The sequence below is a fragment of the Martes martes genome (assembly GCF_963455335.1).
Source record: "Martes martes genome assembly, chromosome: 15".
Lineage (NCBI taxonomy): Eukaryota > Metazoa > Chordata > Mammalia > Carnivora > Mustelidae > Martes > Martes martes.
In genome coordinates this window covers 31,422,922-31,443,577 of record NC_137903.1, presented here as the reverse complement: position 1 = coordinate 31,443,577, position 20,656 = coordinate 31,422,922, and the positions used below count along the sequence as shown (strand labels likewise).

The 20,656-nt window shown below is 36.7% G+C and overlaps 1 protein-coding gene across 1 annotated transcript in view; it reads left to right on the top strand.

The window, feature by feature from the left end:
* The window catches only part of NEK7 (NIMA related kinase 7), a 149,432-nt gene that overhangs the window by 113,962 nt on the left and 14,814 nt on the right, over positions 1-20,656 (top strand). The window contains exons 8-9 of the mRNA XM_080825279.1: positions 10,418-10,512; positions 14,660-14,773. Of these exons, the coding sequence (XP_080681405.1) occupies positions 10,418-10,512; positions 14,660-14,773 (209 nt within the window). The remainder of the gene's footprint in view (positions 1-10,417; positions 10,513-14,659; positions 14,774-20,656) is intronic.

Below are 20,656 nucleotides of genomic sequence, written 5' to 3'. Positions count from 1 at the left end.
CTGGAGCAGCGTGAGGGAAGGGTTGTAGCCAGATGTGGGAAAAGCTCCCATATCTCATTCTAAGTGCGGTGGCGAGCTTCCCCAAGACATAATTGGAGAGCAACATGATGTGCTGTGAAGACTGAAGCCATGAGCCTCTTTTGCCTTCTTCGGGATAATCATACCCACTATTGTCTGCTGTTTTCAGGTTCTTCTGTGTCCAGTGGTGGCCCTCCTTTGTCTCTGAGAGCCTCTCAGGATGTGCTGCCCAAAACTGAACAGAGATACCACATGAACTCATTAGCTCAGAGTATAGAAAGTTCGTCGCTGCCTATAATCTATGATCTAGACAGTTCCTTTGTTTTTGTCCCCCTCCTCCTTTTGTTTTGTACATGAAGTTATGTTAAGTCAGATCTTCATTTAGTGCTTTTATATTGATTTGGACAGAGGTGTTGCTAGGGAGACTGATAGTAGGATTATATATATCCCTGTGAATCTTGCCTTTTTTTTTTTTCTTTATATTGTCAACCTTATAAATGTTACAGGTGTTAAAAAATCTGTTATATATATAGGTATAGATATGTATATTTATATCTATATCTTAAAATTTAAATGAGGACACATCTGTCTCCCTTGACTCAAACTTCTTAACAGTCTAGGTAAGTGGCTTTTAAATTTCTTGACAATGACCCCAGCAACAATGTGATTGCACAGGAATGTAACCGTATATAATTGAAGCAAAAGGTTCCTATGACAGTGCTTTACATTATGACTGTATTGTCTGTTCTGTTTTATTTTACTGAAAATAATGCTAGTTGCAACCCACTAAATTGATTTTATAACTCATTAATTGATAATGGCCTGTAATTTGGAAAACACTGGTCTTTGTTTACAATTCATCCATCCTTCCTTCCTTCTTTCCTCTCTTTCTTTCTTTTTCTTTTACTTTTTTTAAGATTTTATTTATCTTGAGAGAGAGAGGGAGAATGAGCTGGGGAGGGGGAAGGCAGAGGGAGAGGAAGAAACAGATTCCCAGCTGAACAGGGAGCCCTACACTGCTTGATTCCAGAACCTTGGGATCATGACCTGAGCCCATGGCAGATGCTTAACTGTTCACCACCCAGGCCCCCCAGTCATGCTGTTCCATTTACTTAAAGACAGATCCCCCCTTTCGACATACTTTTAGACATTCTTCTGACTTGCTGCTTGGTTATTAGGTCATTTGATCAATCAAATTAACCATTTACAGTATTCTCTGTTTTTCTGGGGGTGGGTAATAACATGCGTGGGGGCTCTGTACAATTTACAAATCATTCCATTCCCTAAGACCCTTACTGAGATGTGTGAACTACGGGTGTGGATTATTTCCCTTCTAGAGTCACAAGAACTGAGGCACAGAGAGGTAAATAGCTAGAGGATAGTGAGTGGGTCTGTGGCTTCCTACGCAGGACTTACTCTCCCGACAAAACTGACTTTTTTTCTCCGTATCAGTACCTTGTGGCATGTTCTCCTACTCTAGTAATGTTTTTTCATTTGTTGTTTTTCTTTCTGTCTGCAGTTATCTTGTTCTGTCCTGCACATTGCCTAGGAACCCACATGTGAGACCAGAGTTTACCCCCCTCTCCTGGACTTGGCTGCTCTTAATGCTCCCAGATTCAGAAATAAACAGGAAATAGACCTCAGGGATATTGAGGTCTTTCTTCACTACCATTCTGCCTACGGGCAACTTTGGCAAATATTTCTAAGTGGCTCTTCTAACCTGAAAAGTACAGTTAGACCAAAACCTGTGAAATAGGAACATGGTAATCAGGGTCTATTTTTCTCACGAAACACAGAATATACTTTTGTTACACTTTTTCCTTAACTTACTCTAAAGTCTCTTTTCACAAGATGTCTGACCCAGAGGCAGATTGCTAAGGGATCAAATATCTTTACCTTTGGATATTTAAAAATACAGCAGAATACATGGAATAAATTTTATGTATTCCAAATATATGATTTTTAGTAAAAACATATCACACTACCCTTATTTCCTATAATAATGACCCAGAGGAATCCTCTTCTGCTATGAACTAGGAACAGCAGTAAGAACGAATATGTATATAGCATTGTGTAATTTACAAGCAGTTTTAAAGGACATTTTCTCCTTGTTCCTCAGTGTTCTCTAACTAGGTCGATTGGCTGTTACAAAGTAGAAAACTGAGATTCCCTAATACTGAACCTGACCTCTGCTCCTTTACCCTCCCTAGAATTCCTGATCCTTACCTTATATAACTTTTCTGTTCTCATTAGGACTTCTTACCTCCAATATGCTATATAATTTATTTGTTATGCTTTATACTTTTTTCTCTCTCCTCCAGCTAAAATGTAACCTTCATGAAGAAAGGGGTCTTTGTGTTTTTGGTTTCGTGATGTGTTCTAAATACCTAGAAGAAGGCATTGCACATATAATAGATAATGAGTATTGATTAAATGATGAATGGGTGTAGAGACAGGCTACACATCAAAGGTTGGATTTAACGGAGTCTATCAGTAAGTGTGGGTTAGATTATGCTCAGTAAGCAGAGGTCAGGTTCAGTATTAGAGGATCTCAGTTGCTTGGCACTAAAGCGTATTCTGTCTGGTCACCTGAAGTCCACTCTGGGCCTCGTGTGGCTCCCTAGGGTAGCTGCCCTCTCTCCATGTGGCGACTTGTCATATCAACCTAAGTTTTTGCTATCTCATAAGGGTGGGAGAACATGGCCAATCACTTACTGGCTCTGAATTAAACCCGTCCTACTTCTTTATAACACAGATAATGCCCATTCATATTTTATTGTCCAAAACAAGTCTCACGACCTTACCTGTCTCAAGGGAATGGGGTAGTATAATTTCCGTGTGTTAAGGAAGAGGAGAACCAGAGATAATAAATGTGAGCATTGTCCATGGGCATGAGATGAAGCAGAAATTACCCGATTTATTTTTCCTATTGTTTGTTTTGTATTCTTTCCCTAATTGTTCATTTTTGTGATACATTTGTTGCTGTTGCACCTAAAGCGTAATTAACTCTCTCAGTGGGAATGTGTGCTGGTGGTGAATGCAGAAGTAGCCATAGAGAGCCTTAGGGAATTTTCATTATTCTAAAAGGAAATTCTGAGCAGAGATTATTATTAGAGTTGGGATTAGGATTACTTTTCTTTCGGAGAAATTATTTTTCAAATCAGAATAATTCATGAGGTTCACCAGACTGTTGATCCCTCATGACTTTTCTCTTGATCAGTAAAGCTGTAGTTAATCCCTGTTGTACGTATTTATGCTAGGGACCTTATTTTGGTCAATTTTAAAAATTTGTAATAAAAACTACTACTTACCAAGCTTCAAATACCAGCTATGGAGTAAGTGCCATGTAGCACATGAACTGTTTTCTGTGTCGATCTCTAATTCAACATTAAGGTAGTTGTATTACCTGGATTAGTGTCGTATCAATTAATGAACAAGCCAGAGTTCATTTAAATTACAAAAGACCATAATTTATTCTTTTAGTCTTCCTTGGGTAAAGAAGACTTCTCTTACTACCATGTCCCCGCACCCCCTGCCCCCGCCTCCTGTAAAAAACTCCCCAAAGCACAACTCATCCCATCCCAAAATAATCCAGTGAGCTCATAGGGGTCAAACATTTTTCAAACCATATATGCTTCTCTTTTTAGCCCCCCATTGCCTAATGTAGTTCTTGGTACATAATTGGTTCTCAGCTCATTGAATTGAATGTTCCTCTCTCCCATGCAATGCATTAATCATTAACACATTTCTTTTTGCTTTCTATTATTTTCCTAATAAATTACCATAAATTTAGTGGCTTAAACCCTTTTTCACATCTCTACAATCAGCAGTGGTGGGTAGAATTCCTCTCACACTTCGGATCCCTCCTGCCCCTTCCCTTACATCTCTCACTGATAATCTAGGATAATCTATCGTAAAGTCCATAATCTTACATCTGTGAAGTCACTTTTTTAGAAGATTTTTATTTATTTATTTGACAGACAGATCACAAGTAGGCAGAGAGGCAGGCAGAGAGAGAGGGGGAAGCAGGCTCCCCGCTGAGCAGAGAGCCCGATGGGGGGGCTCGATCCCAGGACCCCGAGATCATGACCTGAGCCGAAGGCAGGGGCTTTAACCCACTGAGCCACCCAGGTGCCCCTGTAAAGTCATTTTTGCCAGGTAACATGGCTTATACAGTATGACACCAGAGGGTAAAGATTATGGGGGCCAGAATTCTGCTTACCACACTATTTTAGTAGACATTATGGAGAATTTGTTTGTATCCTCCTTTAATGACTTGATAAGGTGAAGTTGTTTAAAAGTTGGAGGTTTAATGAAAGTTTGCATTAAACTAAGCACTTTCTTTTTTGGACTGATATTTTGACATTAAAATTTCACATTTTTATTATAAAGCTTTATAGGTGTTTTATTGCATTGTGATGTACATTTTCTTTTTAGGGAAGAATATACCATACTTGACATAATATGAATTTTGCAGACAAGTTCTCTCTGTCTTATTGTTAGTTTATTGCACTTTTTTGCTTTGTTTTGTGTGTGTGTGTGTGTGTGTGTGTGTGTGTTGAACAAAAGTTTATTTAATTCTCAAGGGACTTTATCTCCTCAATTCCAGTCCTGCTTCTTGAGGGGCTTGCTCCCTCATGGACTAGAATATAGGTGGAGATAAAAAGTAATTTTAATAATATTAATTAGGAAAGCTAATCTGCTATAAAATCTAAACACATTATATAGGTGGAGATAAAAAGTAATATAGGTGGAGATAAAAAGTAATTTTAATAATATTAATTAGGAAAGCTAATCTGCTATAAAATCTAAACACATTATATACTCCAAATGTCTATGTAAGTAATTGGGGGTAGTTAGCTGCTATTAAGCAAATCTGTTTGTACCAGAGTTGCATTTATTATACACAATTGAAGTGTTTCCTATCTGACTGCTGGAAGGAAGAAAAACAAATGAGAATAGTTAGACTAATAATGTTTCAATATCCATTTTAGTTACTTTCAATATCTGCCCCCCCCCGAAGAGGAAAGATGGAAAATTTTCTTTTTGCATGTACATGTGTGACTTTAGCTATTATGTGTGTTTGTTGTACATCCTGAAAATGTAGATAAAAAACAAAAACAAAAACAAAAACCGAAGTAGGACTCTCTGATACTGATCCTTGTGCTAGATAATATTTGAAACCCCTTGGGGGGAAATTGTTGTTTTTGTTGTTGTTAGAAGATTGTTTGAACTTCTCTTTACCTTCCACAGTGAGACAAATGGTTCTCAGATTTTGCGATATTACCAGAAGAGTAAATGCATGACCATCACTCAAACCAGATACCAGCATTTTCACACTGGAGTCTGTTGAGTGTACAAATCATGTTCCCCACACTATTTCCAAGTGTGATATAGCTTCTGATTTCAACTTGGGAATTTAGTGTTCTTGAACCAGGCATTAAAACAGTTTCATTTTTGGTGCCAAGTGCCACCTGTGGTCACATACTGGTTTTTCCCACACCTTTCCCTAGCACCTCTCTGCGGAGCTTTCTTTGGCTTATTCCCCGTCATAGTCCAAGGCAAGTTGGGGCCGTAAAGGCAACATATGTTCAGTCAGTGCTATCGGCTACTTTCACTGATTTATTTTTAACTTTCAGCCCTTTCTAGTCTTTAGTAATGGCTCCAGGAAGAAGCTATGATCTAATTTTAAACTGTGCACATTTAACCTCTCTGTCACTGTAACGAGCACGTGTTTAAAACAATCAGAGTAGCTGCAAAGTAGTATAATTACCACGTGTAGCCCATTGAACCCAGACCTTTATTCCTGGCTTTTCGTATGTACATCCTGACTTGTAGAAGATTTCTCTGTGTCTTAATGTGGAAGGATACAGAATTTTGTTATTGTCGTTATCATTTAGTTGTATTTCACAGTGGTCAGTTTTAATGGAATAACCTTCTGTTTAAATGCGTAGGACAGAACTACGTGGTTTGAATTCCAGGTCCACCATTTACCCATTTTGTGATCTTTTTCAAATGAGCTGAACTCCCAAAGCCTCTTCTCTAAAACGAGGTAACAGTAGTAACATCTTCTGAAGCTACTTCATAATAGTCCTCATTTCACTAGTGCATGAGCCCCATGAGGTCAGGACTTAATCCGCTCACTTCTGTCTCCCTAGTGCCTAGAACAGCATGTGCCCTGTAGTAGGGACCTGCTAAACATTTATTCAAAGTTCAGCCAGATAATACGTGGAATGCATTTAACCCAGTGCCCAGAGCAGAGTAACAGTAACAATACAGTTTCCTGGGTTTTTCTCCCTCCGCATTATTAAAGCTCTTCATGTCATCAGGGGCACTTAAAAGATGACAAATTTTATTTTAGATATGTCTTTTGCAGAAAAAATACTAGTCTACTGCCCAGCCATTCTGTATTAACCTTAGATGATACTCCTTACAATTAAATACATTGGGCTTCCCTCCTTCAAGTCTGCCAACATGACTTCTGGGCTGACTTAAGAGTATGAAGGAGAGAATGGAAATTAATTCTTATTCCCTGAAGTTATGTGTATCTATTTTTTAAAATCAAACGAAGGTATAAGATAACTCTTGTCCTTTTAATGTTCCCAACTAGACAGGTTCAAAGCTTCCTTTCTGTAGTTTGCTTTAATTCTAAGAGAAAAAAGCAACATTTCTAAACTGAATTTGCTTGTTTGTACTGTCTGACTTAAAACACTTTGCACAGCTCTCCTATGTAATAGTTTAAAAAAAAGAATACATTGCTTTTTTCCATATGGATTTTTTGTAGGGTTTTTGTGAGTCCTGCAGAATTTAGAGCAAAATTGTCTCAGAAACCATCTCCTCTTTCTCATCCCTGCATCTAAGAGGTGAAGAAAGTGAACAAAAAGAGAAGTTAAGTGGTCCTAGCTAGTTAGTGAGGTAAGATGTGAAACGGAGTTCCTGACCTTTGGCTGGTTTTGCCCTGCCTTCCTTGTTTAAAACAAACAAAACAAAATGAAACAAAAAAAATAGCAACCCACTCTAACCATATAAGCAGATGCCTCCGTAGTGCTATTGTTTTTCTCAATTCAAGTCTTTGCAGAAATTGTGCTACTAAATGTTGAAAAATTCTGCATCTGACTTGTTTTGATAAGAGGGAAGTTATTAATTAATTTAGTCATGTATTCCATAACAGCATGTTAGCAAAATTTTTTTGACTCTCTTAAACATAATGTAGAACTTCTGAAAATCAGTCTTTTGCTCAGGATAAATTTTAGAATGTATGTATTGTTAACAGAGTATACAAAATGTAAAACTTTTCTCATTTAACTAAGAGTAAGTCAATTAATGGAATTAAAATCTGTTTACATTTGAATGATTTCATATATTTTAAAGAAAAGTCATAGCATTTTCAGATGTTAGCAATTTTCCCCTAACATCAGCCTTTCTCTGTTTTGTTTTTTTTTTATGACATTATCATCCATTTCTTACTTTCATGTGTATCAGGAGGTTCAAATGGCATAAGTACCTGCTCTAGTAAAATACATTCTCATTTTACCTACAGCCATAAATTCTCAAAAGGTCAGTGAAATTACGCAACCTGCCTCTCCATGCCCCCCAGTACATAGTAATTTGCATGATCGTTTAATGTCTAATCATATCACTGTACAACTCTCCCTTTCCTTATACAGCTGTTAAAAGAAGTCACAACATTCTTGAGGCAATAGAAGTAATAGACACGGCTGTCGCGGATTTTTTTAAAAAGGCTTTTAGGAAATAGTTGTGTATCCCTTAAGTTTGAAATGTGGAAGACCTATCCCTGCATTTAAATGTATTTCAGGTTTTCCTAAGCAATTTAAACTTTTCGACCTCTCTGCTAGGTAGAGAGGAAGGATGGGTCTGTTGGTTTGATGGGGCTCAACCTCTCTGCCCCGTGTCCATCAGCGGGAAAGCCCTTGTCCACAAGGGAGGCGCACTTTAGGGATCACGTAAGAGGGAGCAAGTGGAAACTCCCTCTTCGGCCATGGTCAGCCGCTAATTAGGAATCAATCCGATGAATAATTGTAGGGCAGGATACAGACTTTCTCTTCTTCCTACATAATGACTCTTTTGGAAATGTGTCAGTCATAAAGGTGAGTGGCATCCTTAGATTTACATTTTCATATCTCTTTGAGATCCATATAATTTAAATATTAAAATAAAATGTGCATATTTAGCATAAGGAAGTTTGCTGTTTACAAAATGAAGAAGAATCAGTGTCTAAATTTACAGTGTCAGTGTCAACCCGATATGTCATTTTTTAGAAAGACCTCTAGCAGCTCCCCAGAAAAGGCTTTTCTTCACATGAAAATTTTTTACATGATAAGTTTAGTTGAGCGGAATTCCTGATCATTCTTTTCCTCTGCTTCCTTCACTTGCGGGTCGTCTGTGAGTTCAGTTGTGTTGCAGTTAAGGTGTTATGTGGGGGCTAATCTCTGTAAAATGCTAGCATTTGTTCCTCTTTTTCCCTATCATCAATCTTTCACACTCATATCAAACCCCCAATGTATCAGCAGGTTTCCCAGAGCTACTGGTTAACATTACCTTTGCTTTTGGTAAACTCTGAACCTTCAAGCCTCAGTGTTTTCAGATGCCCCCTGTGGATTCCGTGAAGCCTCTCTCTGCACATTCCTCACTGCCAGTCACTTGCTTTATGTCCTGAAACCAGGAGCCTGTGCACAGCCCCTGATTATTCCAGCTGGACCCACCACCCTTCCTTAAATGGAGAAAGGGTGTAAATACCTCTGGTAATCGGAGTCGAGAATGCAAAAGATAAGGGAAAGGGGTTGGAACTCCCAAAGCTAGAGAGCTTGTGTTTATTTTACCCAGTAACAGTTCAGATGGTTTAAAACTCTAGCTATTTCTGAAAGTTTCTTGGCTTTTTTGACCCCGACAGAGATTGGCAGGCAGATTTACCTGTCTTTAGAGTAGATGCTACACCGAGATCATTTATTTCTTAAGGTTTGTTTTACTAATTGCCTGTGTGAGTAGTTCATATTCTATTTAAATTTATTTTATCCTCCTGTGTGCCTGTCTTCACTTCTTCACTTCCATAAATACTTCCCTTTTGTCTATTCTGACTACGACTATCCCCATTATTAGTAAAAATGGATTCCAGTACTAGGTAGGATTTCTTGCGAATGCACGGTTGGTAATGTTTTCAGCTTTCGCGCAGTGTAGTTTCCACACATAACTATTAGGTTACAACCTTATTCTTTTGGAAAACTGACTCCTGCCTTTGAGGAAAATGCTTTGATTATTGGTGTGACTCTTCCTGTTCCCTGTTCAGTACTGGGAGTTACAGTCTCATTAAGATTTACACTAAATATCTGGGGAGTTCTTGAAAATTAATAGAAAAAGGAGAATGCCCTTCTCTCCGTGAGTAGCAGCATATTTTGGGGAGGTTTTGCCTCAAGCAAGTAAAATTCCAAAATATTGTTCTCAAACCTGGACTCTCTATTTGGCAAAAAGCCCTAGGCTAATGGTGTTGAAATAGCCATCTAAATTCGAAATTGAAGTTACTCACTTTGAATGTCACGTAAATGTTTTTACCCTTCAAAGTATGACATGCTTTGCCTATTTTAAATGTTTAATAAGTATTAATTTATTACATTATCATTTATTATGTTACCCTTTTCTAAAATGACCATAAAAAAAGGAAACAAGTATAAGCACCTCAAAAGAAACAAAAATAAAAATTATCTGGAGGATCTTGTCTTTAAGAAAAAGTCTCAGTAATAATAACCCAGACAATTTTCCAGAGGTATCAGTGAACTTTCACATATGTTATTTTATAACCCTTTGGTGTACAAAAGTCTGTTGTATTCTTTTTAAAATGGTGGTAAGTAGGGTCCTGAAGGTTAGTGATTATATCACTTGTAATTTTAAAAGCTACAACTGTATTCTAAGGAATGTTTCTATTAAAAGTTAATGAGCAAGATTTATTTATAGACACTACTGAATTGTTAAAAATTAATGTTTATATTTAAGTAAATGCGTATATGATTATGCTTAATTGTTTGGGATATGCAAGCCATATTTTTTTCAAAATAAAGAAATGAAGCCAATGTGAATCGCTTAAGTAGATTTTCTTGTTAGAACTCCTCATTTTTCCTTTAGTTAAGCTCCCTAGATTTTCCCTGAATTGATCAAAAGTTTAACTCACCACACCCTTTTTAATATAGGATGGATGTTGATGTGTTGCTTAAGGGTCAGGGAGCAGAGGAAATTAAATAGTTTTAAGTATTCACAGAAACAATTTCCTGATTCTAATGAGTGATTTTGGTGACATATTTTAATCCAGAACAGTGTGTGTAGAATTTCTGACCACAGCTGCATCTTCATTTTTATATTCCTCTTGTTTGGTTTGGTTTATTTTTTGCAGTGGGCACTCCTTACTACATGTCTCCAGAGAGAATACATGAGAATGGATACAACTTCAAATCTGACATCTGGTCTCTTGGCTGTCTACTGTACGAGGTAGGTAATGTTGATAAAGTTCACATATTGATGTATTTTTAGTTACTGCTATAGATTTCCTCTGTCCTTATAGTATACACTTATTTTTTTCTGGATGGTGTTTAAGAATTAGCTTTTTAATTAGGAAGGGTTAATCCATTGACTTAGTAGCTGCTTTTATAATGGAAATTATACATTCCTGCACATTTGCCTCCTCTAAATATTTTTAAGTTTTTTCCTTTTAGGGAGAATTTTATTTTAAAAATGTTTCTAATGTTAATACGATGTTTTCCTGCATATCTTATTTATAAAAATGTACATTTATACCTCTGTAAAATAACTTGCTTATCCATGCATAGCAGGAGAGGTATGGAATGGATTTAAAACATGAAAGCATGGTAAATGGTAAATATCTTTTCCAATATTTCTTTTGCTCTTACTTAGAATAAGTTAGCTTTAAGGATAGTAGGCAAATAGATAATTTTTCTAGGTTGCCACTTTGTTTCATTTCCATGAGTAACAGTTGCATTGGTAAAGCTTAGTGAAATAATCTCTCTCCTGTTCTACTGGTCATAATTTGTCAAAGGAAAATGGAACCATCTAGGTATATCCTCTAACACATATTTCAATCCAGTAATTTGGATGGGTAGAAAAAAAGCATATTATGTAAAAACACATTTTACATCCATGTTACAGAGTAATGGTATCAAAACGCTCTCAAGACTCTACTGACTTATGTAAATTTATTTTTTAATCAAATGGTCATTTTCCTAGTAATTTCGGGATTTAAGTCAGAGCTGCTAATTAAAGGTTAGTCTACATCTGAGTAGCTAATAAAATAAAATGAAGGAAAATAATACATAGTATCATTTTCATGTTTTAATGTATACAAAAGAAGCCCAAAGTGGATAGATGGAAACCAATATATTTCTTACTCTATATTTTGTATTTCCTGTCCTCCTGACTTAAATGAAATATATCATGAGATCATCTATTTTAATTGCCCAGCCATTACTTGGAAGTAGAGCATAAGAAGGTTTATTTTTTAATGTATATCATGATCTTTAATTATTATAGTTTACAGATTCAAATTTCTTTAATTTAAGGAACCTGAGATTATTTATTTTGTTCTTCCTAGTAAAGTAACTAATTACCACTTTAAAAGAACAGATTTTTAAATGTTCTTCAGTAACATTCCTAGGATAATTTTTTAATGAAAAATTATGAATTAGTGATATGACAAAACATGTGTTTAGGTATGCACATGAGATGAAAAGAGACTATGCTCATTATATTATATTCTGCTACTAATTTGATATAATGCTAAAAAGAATTGGTTTGATTATATTAAATTACTGTAATGTTTAAAGTCACTTTGTACATTTTTAAATATTTTATATTTATTTCGGTAATGTTAGGTTCCTCAGGCCATAGTCTAATATTATCAAAGTGGCATTTTCCTTTTAAACACCGGAAAGTAAACAGCAAATTGGTTTGCGCTAACAAGATGAAATTTAGCAACGAAAAAGAAAAAGTTCAATTAAGGTAATGCTTTTTGAGAAGTTTGCAAATTCTTTTAGGGTCACTGGATTCTTATGTCAAAACTGAAATAATTCTTCACATTCTGAATTTGCCTTTGAGAGGCAGTGTCCCACTTTTATGTGTATTTAAAATGATCACCAAAATAGAAATTATTTCTTTGGATACTCCTATAGCCGTGAGTTTTATATGTTATGGATGATTTTGAGTTAAAAGTATTTATCATGATAAACGTTGGTTTTCATCTCAGCGAATTTTCTCAATTCCTCTATGCAGGTCATGTGGAAGAACTAAAATTTTTTTAAATATTTCATTTACCTTTATATTCTATCTCCTTCCAGTTATGTTTCAATATAATGTTAATAGAAATACCCAGGAACTTAGCCTTAAAAAATTAGCCACAACCTCTCATGGACATTTTATATTATATCCCTCTAAGAATTTACTATTAACAATGAAGGAGTAGGAAGCTTTTTTGAAAATGTATTTTAAACTCAGAAAATTAGACTTTCAAATATTCCTGAAACCTCAAAAAAAAAAAAAAAAACTAGCAGTACAGTTTTAATTGATATGCAACAAAGTAGACTTTACTAATTAAAATCAAGATGCTGTGCTTTTGCTACACGGACCTTTACATGGAAAAGTAGGTTTTACACATTTCCTTTATTGTTCAGCGCAGCAATTGCATCCTTACAGGGTTGTAGGTTGGTGGCTTACAGTTCAAAAAAAAAGAGAGCTGCCACCAGCCCCGAAGACAGACAGTGGGCTTTCGTCCCTCCGACACCCCCAGAATACTAATCAGGAAAGTCAGACCCTGGAGGTCAGGGAGCAAGTCAATCATTCTAGCGATCGTCTCAGTGTGGAGGATCAAATTAGCCTGAAAAATTCAGCTGCTGGGAGGAGAGGGCGAGCAGCTGTCAGGGGCAGCATCGAGATGCACTAATGAACCAGATGAATAGTGCAAAAGCTTGAAAATAAAAACAGGACAGTTGACATTTTTCATCTGTCAAAGCAGGAGATGCATGAAAATATACTATTCCTGTTTTAACTCCTTAGGGGACATTCAGATTTTTTTTTTTTTTAACACTCTGCAGTATTGAGACAAAAGTACTGTAATGAACTCCTAGCATATGATAATGAATATATGTACATTTACATAGGGTTTTTGCAAACATGGAAAGACTGTAGTTTATTTATACAGTGTATTTTTTAAGGCGGCCTTTATAATACTCTGTCATCAAGTGTCCTTGCATTTTAAACAAAACAGAACAAAACAAATACATGTTATTACTGATAGCTCCTCTTCTCGAAATTTCCTGTCAGATGGAGGGTTTTACATGTTTAGGGCCATTTATATTCTTTTTACTTTTCTCTCCTCATGTGGAACAGCCTTTCCTGAGGTGGTTTCGTACAGGTTTATGTAGGTTTCATATAAAATGTAGGCTAAGTAAAACGACGTCAGGCTACTTTGCAGGTTTGATTTCCAGTGTCATTCCCTCTTCGTTTAAGGCTCTGAAGGAGTTAAAGCTTTGCCTGGAGCACCAGAAGACAGATGAGAGCCATTTTCAGCTTGTCCTGTCCCCACTGACGCTCACTGAGTAGCACAGCATGGACTAGCGTGTTTCACACACACTCTGCCTGTCTGGGGAATGTACACATTGTCCTTCCAAAATCAAACTTATTAGCACATGTAGAAAAGGGTGACTGACTTTGGGGCAGCCTCGCACTCCATGTTGTATTCTTGCTGCTGCGGTTCAAAGATTTAGAAGGTTTTGAACAGGATGCGAACATTTTAAATTGAATTTTTTAGTTTGTAACCCTGCTTACCCCAGTACTTGCTTGCACTTTAAATGTCAAGTTAGAGCCTTGTCTTAAAATAAATTTAAATTCAATAATGTCTTTTTTAAAGTTGATCATTTTTTAGTCTTTTTTTTTCCCTGCATAGAAATCTCATTCAGATGCCTCAAAGTAGCGGCTATGACTCAGAGAGCTTTTGAACATATTTAGTGTTTTTGAGACATTATCAAAAGAAAAGAAGTTCTAGTTCATTGTAAACCACTTGAGAGTCAGTTATAACATTCAGATTGAGAAGACTTTTTTTTCCTCTCAAAATAACCCTTTCCTACAGAAACTGTCATGTATAAAATGCTGTGCATTCTACTCTCTAAACTATTGCTTAAATTATAATTCATTTTCAATTTCTGTTTCATTTTAGTGATATTTTAACTATCGCATGGTTTATATATACCACTGATGTCTCTTTAGTCATGAGATATATTACTTGTTTTTATGACGGTGTATTTACAAAGAGTTTTAAGTTACTGTATGTTCTTTCTCTTAGTATTACTTTATGTCATATATGTATGTATATACATATGTAAGTATGTGCTAACCATTTTTCCCTTTTACGGTATTTTAAATATTGACCAAAAAAACCCCAAAATTGAAGTAAGATTTTTAGAACTTACTAAATACTTCTCAGAAAGGAATATTCATAAAAATCAAAATGCCCAGATAACTTTATTTAAAGTCTTTGTAATTATTTTCTACCTGAGTCTAATATACTTGATAAAATCACCTTTAAAAGTTAACATGTAACTATATCAGTTTCACTGGGAGCATTTTACAGATGGCTGCGCTACAGAGTCCTTTCTATGGTGACAAAATGAATCTGTACTCGCTGTGTAAGAAGATAGAACAGTGTGACTACCCACCTCTTCCTTCAGATCACTATTCAGAAGAAGTAAGTCATTGCTCAGTCCACGTGTGTGTCTGTTCATTTTGCTAATGTTAGCATTTTATGAAGAGTTTTTGTTGTTGTTGTTGTTTGTTGTTGTCGTTCTCCTGTCCAGCAACACAAATGACGAATATGGTCGCAGAAATAGCTCTTTCCATTCTGTTTTCCTTCTCTTGGAGACCTGCTGTTTAAAGAGTTGGCTCTGCACTTCCTAACGTGGAGTGGAGCACAGCGCAGCGTGCGGGGTGGAACTGGTCACGTCCTAGGTGTGAGGAGGAGAGCTGGCTCTGCAGCCTGCCGAGCATGGCGGAGGGCAGGATGCTCAGAGCCCAGCGCAGGTTGACCAGCATGTCTGGTGTCCTTCTTAATAAGACCACTCCTCATTCTCACAGCCTCAGAGCAACCGCTAGAACTTTCTGCTTATTATAACGGCTGATTATACCTTCCCTCTCATCCATGTTTTCCAAAATGTGAAACATCCATCTCTCGGCTGCGTGTCTCTCAGCCTTGTTCTCTCAGCTTTGCCCTGCCTCCCTTGACCATGCCTGTCCCGTCACCACCTCACTGCTGTGATCAGATTCCTGTAGGAAATGTTCTGAGGTTATCATTAGCAGACAAGTTAACATGTATCCTGGATGGGACTGAAAATTTTAGAAGACTCTACTATATTAGAATCTGAGTCGGAATCCCTACTTGCTTTGGTAACCCATTGAAATGAGTTGTTTTGGCTCAAGCCAACATACAGTTTTTCACTGAACAAAACATCTCCCAGTTTAGTCCAGTACATAGTGATTTTGCCAGTATTTAAGGAGGAGATGGGCAGAACAGCAGTATCTTGAGTTAACTAAATGTGTTCACATAACTCTTTTTGGAAAGCTTACTGGGGAACCTACCCAGAGAAAACACTGTCTTGAGTTAGGACATCTCACCCTCTCATGAGCAACAGATTTTTTGCCCAAGGGAGGTGGCAAGGAGCAAAGGAAAAATATAAAACAATTATAACATTCACTTATTAGGTAGTCTTGTCACTCTTTCTATCTTGCAATGAATAGCAATCAGTTTGAGTTTTATATAAGAAAAATTGAGTCCGTGTAACTTGAATAATAAGTACCTCTAAAGAATTTTTACCATACGTCAAGCACTTGAGGCCCTAGAATGCTCTAAGTACCTTTTTTCCCCTATGGTTTTGATACTAATAATCAATGATGCCTGGTGTTTTTTGTTGTTGTTTGTTTCATAGCCTTTGTATTCGGGTAATTAAAATAAACTTATATAAGGCAGTGACGATAATTTAGAAGTATTATCTTTATTTGATGTTAATGCCGTTATGTTAGCCATTTTTAATTACTATTTTGGGTATAGAATATAAATATGGCATTTCACAAAACCAACTTCAGAACTCCAGGCCTGGAAATACAGTAGGGTGTGAACAATAATGCAAAATGATGGCAAGAATGTCAGGGGCCGCTCTTTGTTGTGTCATTCATGCTGTCTTCTTTTTTCCATGAAGCGCATGAATATTTCACATATCTGCATCCTCATCCCCTATTCTTCTTGACTAATTTTCAGACTGTCTGAATTTGCATTTCACATGGTAGCTGATTAGGAGATGCCGAGTGCAGCAGTGAAGCCTCAGCAGGCGGTTACCATGGTGACCTTCAGCAGGATTTTAATGATGATACCACTAGTGGTCCGTTGAAGTCGGCCTGCCTGCAGGGCTACTTTACTGCAGCTAAGTGTGAAGCTGGATATGCGGCTTCTCAGCCAAGGGGCAAATATCAAAGTCTGGCCCAGATAGAAGAAGGTCTTAGAGTTGGGAGAGGAAAATAAGATTCCACTTTTTACCTCACTCTGTAGAGTTACCAGTTTCGAAAAGAGATATAAAGCAAAACACGTTCTATGGCGTACTCTCCAGAAAAGACAGGACATGCAGCGCCTCATGTGGGCAAAAATCTGTCCTTGTGCTGTGGGGGACTAGGAAGCTGTAAAACTAGGTAAACATGGAAGCTAATTCTTGCGAGAGAAATGAGGTATGAAACATACAGACTAATTACGTTACTTTAGTCTGTTCGGTTATGTAGAAAAGTCCTCAGAACAAGACCTTTGAAATGCAGATGTGCTAATAAATATTTTCTCTCCTTAAGCAGGAACTCTGTTTGTAAGATAATTATTCAGAATTTATGGCAGCAAAAAACCTGGACAGATTCGGTGCTGCCATACTTTAAGGATATCTTAAATATTTCCTTATATAGTAAGCTTTTTCGATCTTTTCCATGTTCAAATGGCCATTGAATTTTTTAGCCTGCCAGAAGATAGGAAACAATGAAAAGTGGAGTATAAAGTTTTGAAACAGCGAACTTTCACTAAGTGTCCATTTTGCAGCTGAGATGGTAGCAGTCTCTGTAACTGTTTGAAGAATGAAAAAATTAAGCAAATTAATGTACCACTAAATATCTGTTTGAAAGCTTATCAGATTGAGTTAGCTACTGTTAAATTTTTAAGGCTGTTTCCCGAGGAGGTTTTGAAGGGAACATTTCATGAAAATATTGGCTATGCCCCCAACCAGCCTTGATCAGTTGGAATAAGGAACTCTGTAAGATTTATTTCTAGGTATAGTCACTTCCAGTTAGAAGAACTCAGAGTTTAAAAGCTGGGAGTTTTTAAAATTTCTTTTATCCTAAAAAAAAAATAGATACACTTAAGCATTATAAACCAAAAATAAGGAATAGTGTCCTTTGGAAAAATAAGCCTGTATGTCAGATCTTTATTGAATTATGCTGTTATTATTATTATGTATAAATGGTTAGGATTCCTGATTGAAATATGTCAGCTGTATATGAATGATATTAGGATATGTATGTTTTGTAGCTTAGTAAAATAGTTTTGTTTATGACAGTATCTTTTGGTGTTCAGTATTCTTTTTTTCCCAGTAATGATCTCATCCATATATCAGTGGGAAACTACTATACTTAACCCTAAAAATCTTGAGTTGAAATGATAGGTTTTTTTTTCCTTAGCTATCTCTTAAGTTTAATTAAAGTTGATATCATTAGTGATTGTGAAATTAACGTCTGTGAAGCCAACATTTATTGAATATTTACTGTGTACAAGGAATTACGACTCAAAAGGCCCCTTGTCATCTGACCCAAGCTTATCTTTCCAGACTTCTGGATCACAGGAGACACTCTTCTTTCCCCCACTCTACCAGTGTAGGTTCTACTGAAACTTCCATGAATTTCCATGATTTTATGGATGCTGTTTACTCTTTCTGAAACATCCCTTCCCCTGTTCTTTACCAGACAAACTTCTCTCTTCGAAGAAAAGCTTGGGCATCATTTTCTGCATGAAGTTATCTTGCTCCCTTTTCTTCTCTCCCCATATCCACACTCCCACTCCCACTTTGGCAGTACACTGCATGACATTTGTTTCTTTGTGCGTGAGCACACACACATGCACACACACCCCCCTCTCACCCCTGTCTAGCTCCTGCTGAGGAACAGTTACTGCTTTTTATCTGTGTCTCTCTAGAGCCTGGCATATTAAAAAGGTTCAGTGATTGAGGGAATGAGGAGGGGAAAGAGTGGAATTAAAGCAATAAATGAAAAAAAATAAATGCACCAATCGTTTGACAATTGAATGAATGAGGGAAACTTCTCCAAAGTTCTCTCCATTCAGTAAAGGTAGAAAATTACTCAAAAGACAGGCCAGAAGCTATGATAATTTTATTTTAATGATATTACCCATTATATGACTTTCCATTCTTAACAGCAAGCAGCGTCATTTCTGGAATGCCCATTTACTGGAAAATAAGACAAATGGATTTTTTTTTCCTTCAGTTTCAGTATTTAATTTCTTTGAGAGTCACAGAAATGGTCATCAAAAGTATGGATTTTCAGGGCGCCAGGGTGGCTCAGTCAGTTAAGCGTCTGCATTCGGCACAGGTCATGATCCCGGAGTTCTGGGATCGAACCCTGCATTGGGCTCCTTCCTCAGTCAGGAGCCTGCTTCTCCCTCTGCCTGTCACTCCCCCTGCTTATGCGCTCTCTCTCTGTCAAATAAATAAATAAAATCTTAAAAAAAAAAAGTATTCATTTTCACTGTTCACTAAATTATCTCATGACTCTTAAATGGAAGAAAAAAAACAGTATATAGTTATATTGATAACTATTTAGAAAGTACAGAATGCAACTGAATTTTTTTCAGCCAACATCTTTCTTGAAAATCTGAGCATTAACATCATGCAGAATATAGATTCTGTCTCTTTCAATGTTTTTTATTTATTGTAAAAAAAAAAATCCTAACTTAAATAGTGAAGACATGAGAAAGATTGAACAGAACTGTACCTTGGTGATGCCTTTAGCAGATGTGTCTTCATTTTAGGTTTGAACAGAGAAGTTTGGATGGAAGCTCTAAAAGTTGAGTCAAGGGTTTGTAGACGGAAGTGAAAAATGGGAATAAGTAGGGGAGAATAGGGTGATCTTGGTTTGAGAAAATAGAAATTAAATGGAGAATTTGAAAAAACAATGGTTTGTGTGAAAAAGAAATTCAGCACCTATCGAGCACTGGTGAGGGGGTTGAAGTCTCTTCAGTGAAGTCAGCGGTATCATGGCGGCGCCTGTCGGTCTGACCTGATGGCGGTGGCAGATACTTAGCTGTTTAGGGGTCGTTTTAAGTTCATCGTAACTAAGAAAAACTTGCGTAGGACACAGTATCTGTGGTTGTCTTCTAATTATATTTTTGAGGACTTGCTAATTCAGTAGGCCATCTTCATTTTATTCCTGGAGAAACCAAAATGTAATTTGGGAAATAGAATTATTGAGCCAGTAATCAATTTTCAGATCATTTAATCCTTCTCTTGTTGTGCAGTAAGTGTGTTCGTTTTGCCATTTTTTATCTCCAGCTCACAGATAGAAAGGTATCTGTTTTTATTAAAAATCAGCGAATGGGACTGCTTCTCAAGTACACAATTATCTTCTTAAATATCAGCCTGAAAGGTCACATCCAGTCAAAGCAGTAATGGAGAATGAATGAACTCTCATAAGCTTTTACCTCATAAATAACAAACTTCTTTTTACCTTAATCTCCCACTCCCCCTTTTTTTAAGAGAAATGGAAGGCAGGAGGGGAGGGTTTTGTTCTTTCTACCTTCCCAGAACTAGTTTAGTGGTGCAGCCCTCTGCTTCACTTATATGTGTTAATTGAGAATATCTAGCACTGGGGGCACAGGGGTGGCTCAGTCATTAAGCACCTGCTTTCAGTTCTGGTCCTAATCTCAGGGTCCTGGGATGGACCCCACATTGGGCTCCCTCTGCTGCTGCCCCTCCCCCTGCCTCATGCTCTTTATCACTGTCCCTCTCTCTCTCTCTCTCAAAAATAAAATCTTTTAAAAACAAATAAATTCAGAATATATTTAAAGAAGCTTACTAAGAAATTTGAGTCAGTAACAAAAACCTGATGTTTGTTTTAAGCATAAAAGAACTACTTTGTGTATATAAGGGAAGAACTGAAAGTGTCAGGTACAGATTATTTTTGTATATTTTGAAGCTGAACTAAGTTTATTAAGCTTTTTTATTCATTTGAGCAGTTTAAATAGTTCCATTTTATAAGTACTAGATTCACAAATTTTAACAGAACTTTATAAATTCCCTGGAGTTGTTAGTCGAAATTAACCAATGTTATTTAAATTGGTGCTGGAAGAGTCTTCTAATACACTACCCCAAGAATATTTAAATGAGAGATGTTACGTTAAATGGCACAATTAATGTTTGGAGCTAAATCTGTTTTCACAATATTTCTGTATCCTTATAGTCATGTAATCCAATGCTAAGTGAGATGAAACTGTTTATAATAATAAATATGTAACTGTGCCATTATTTATTAAGATTAACTT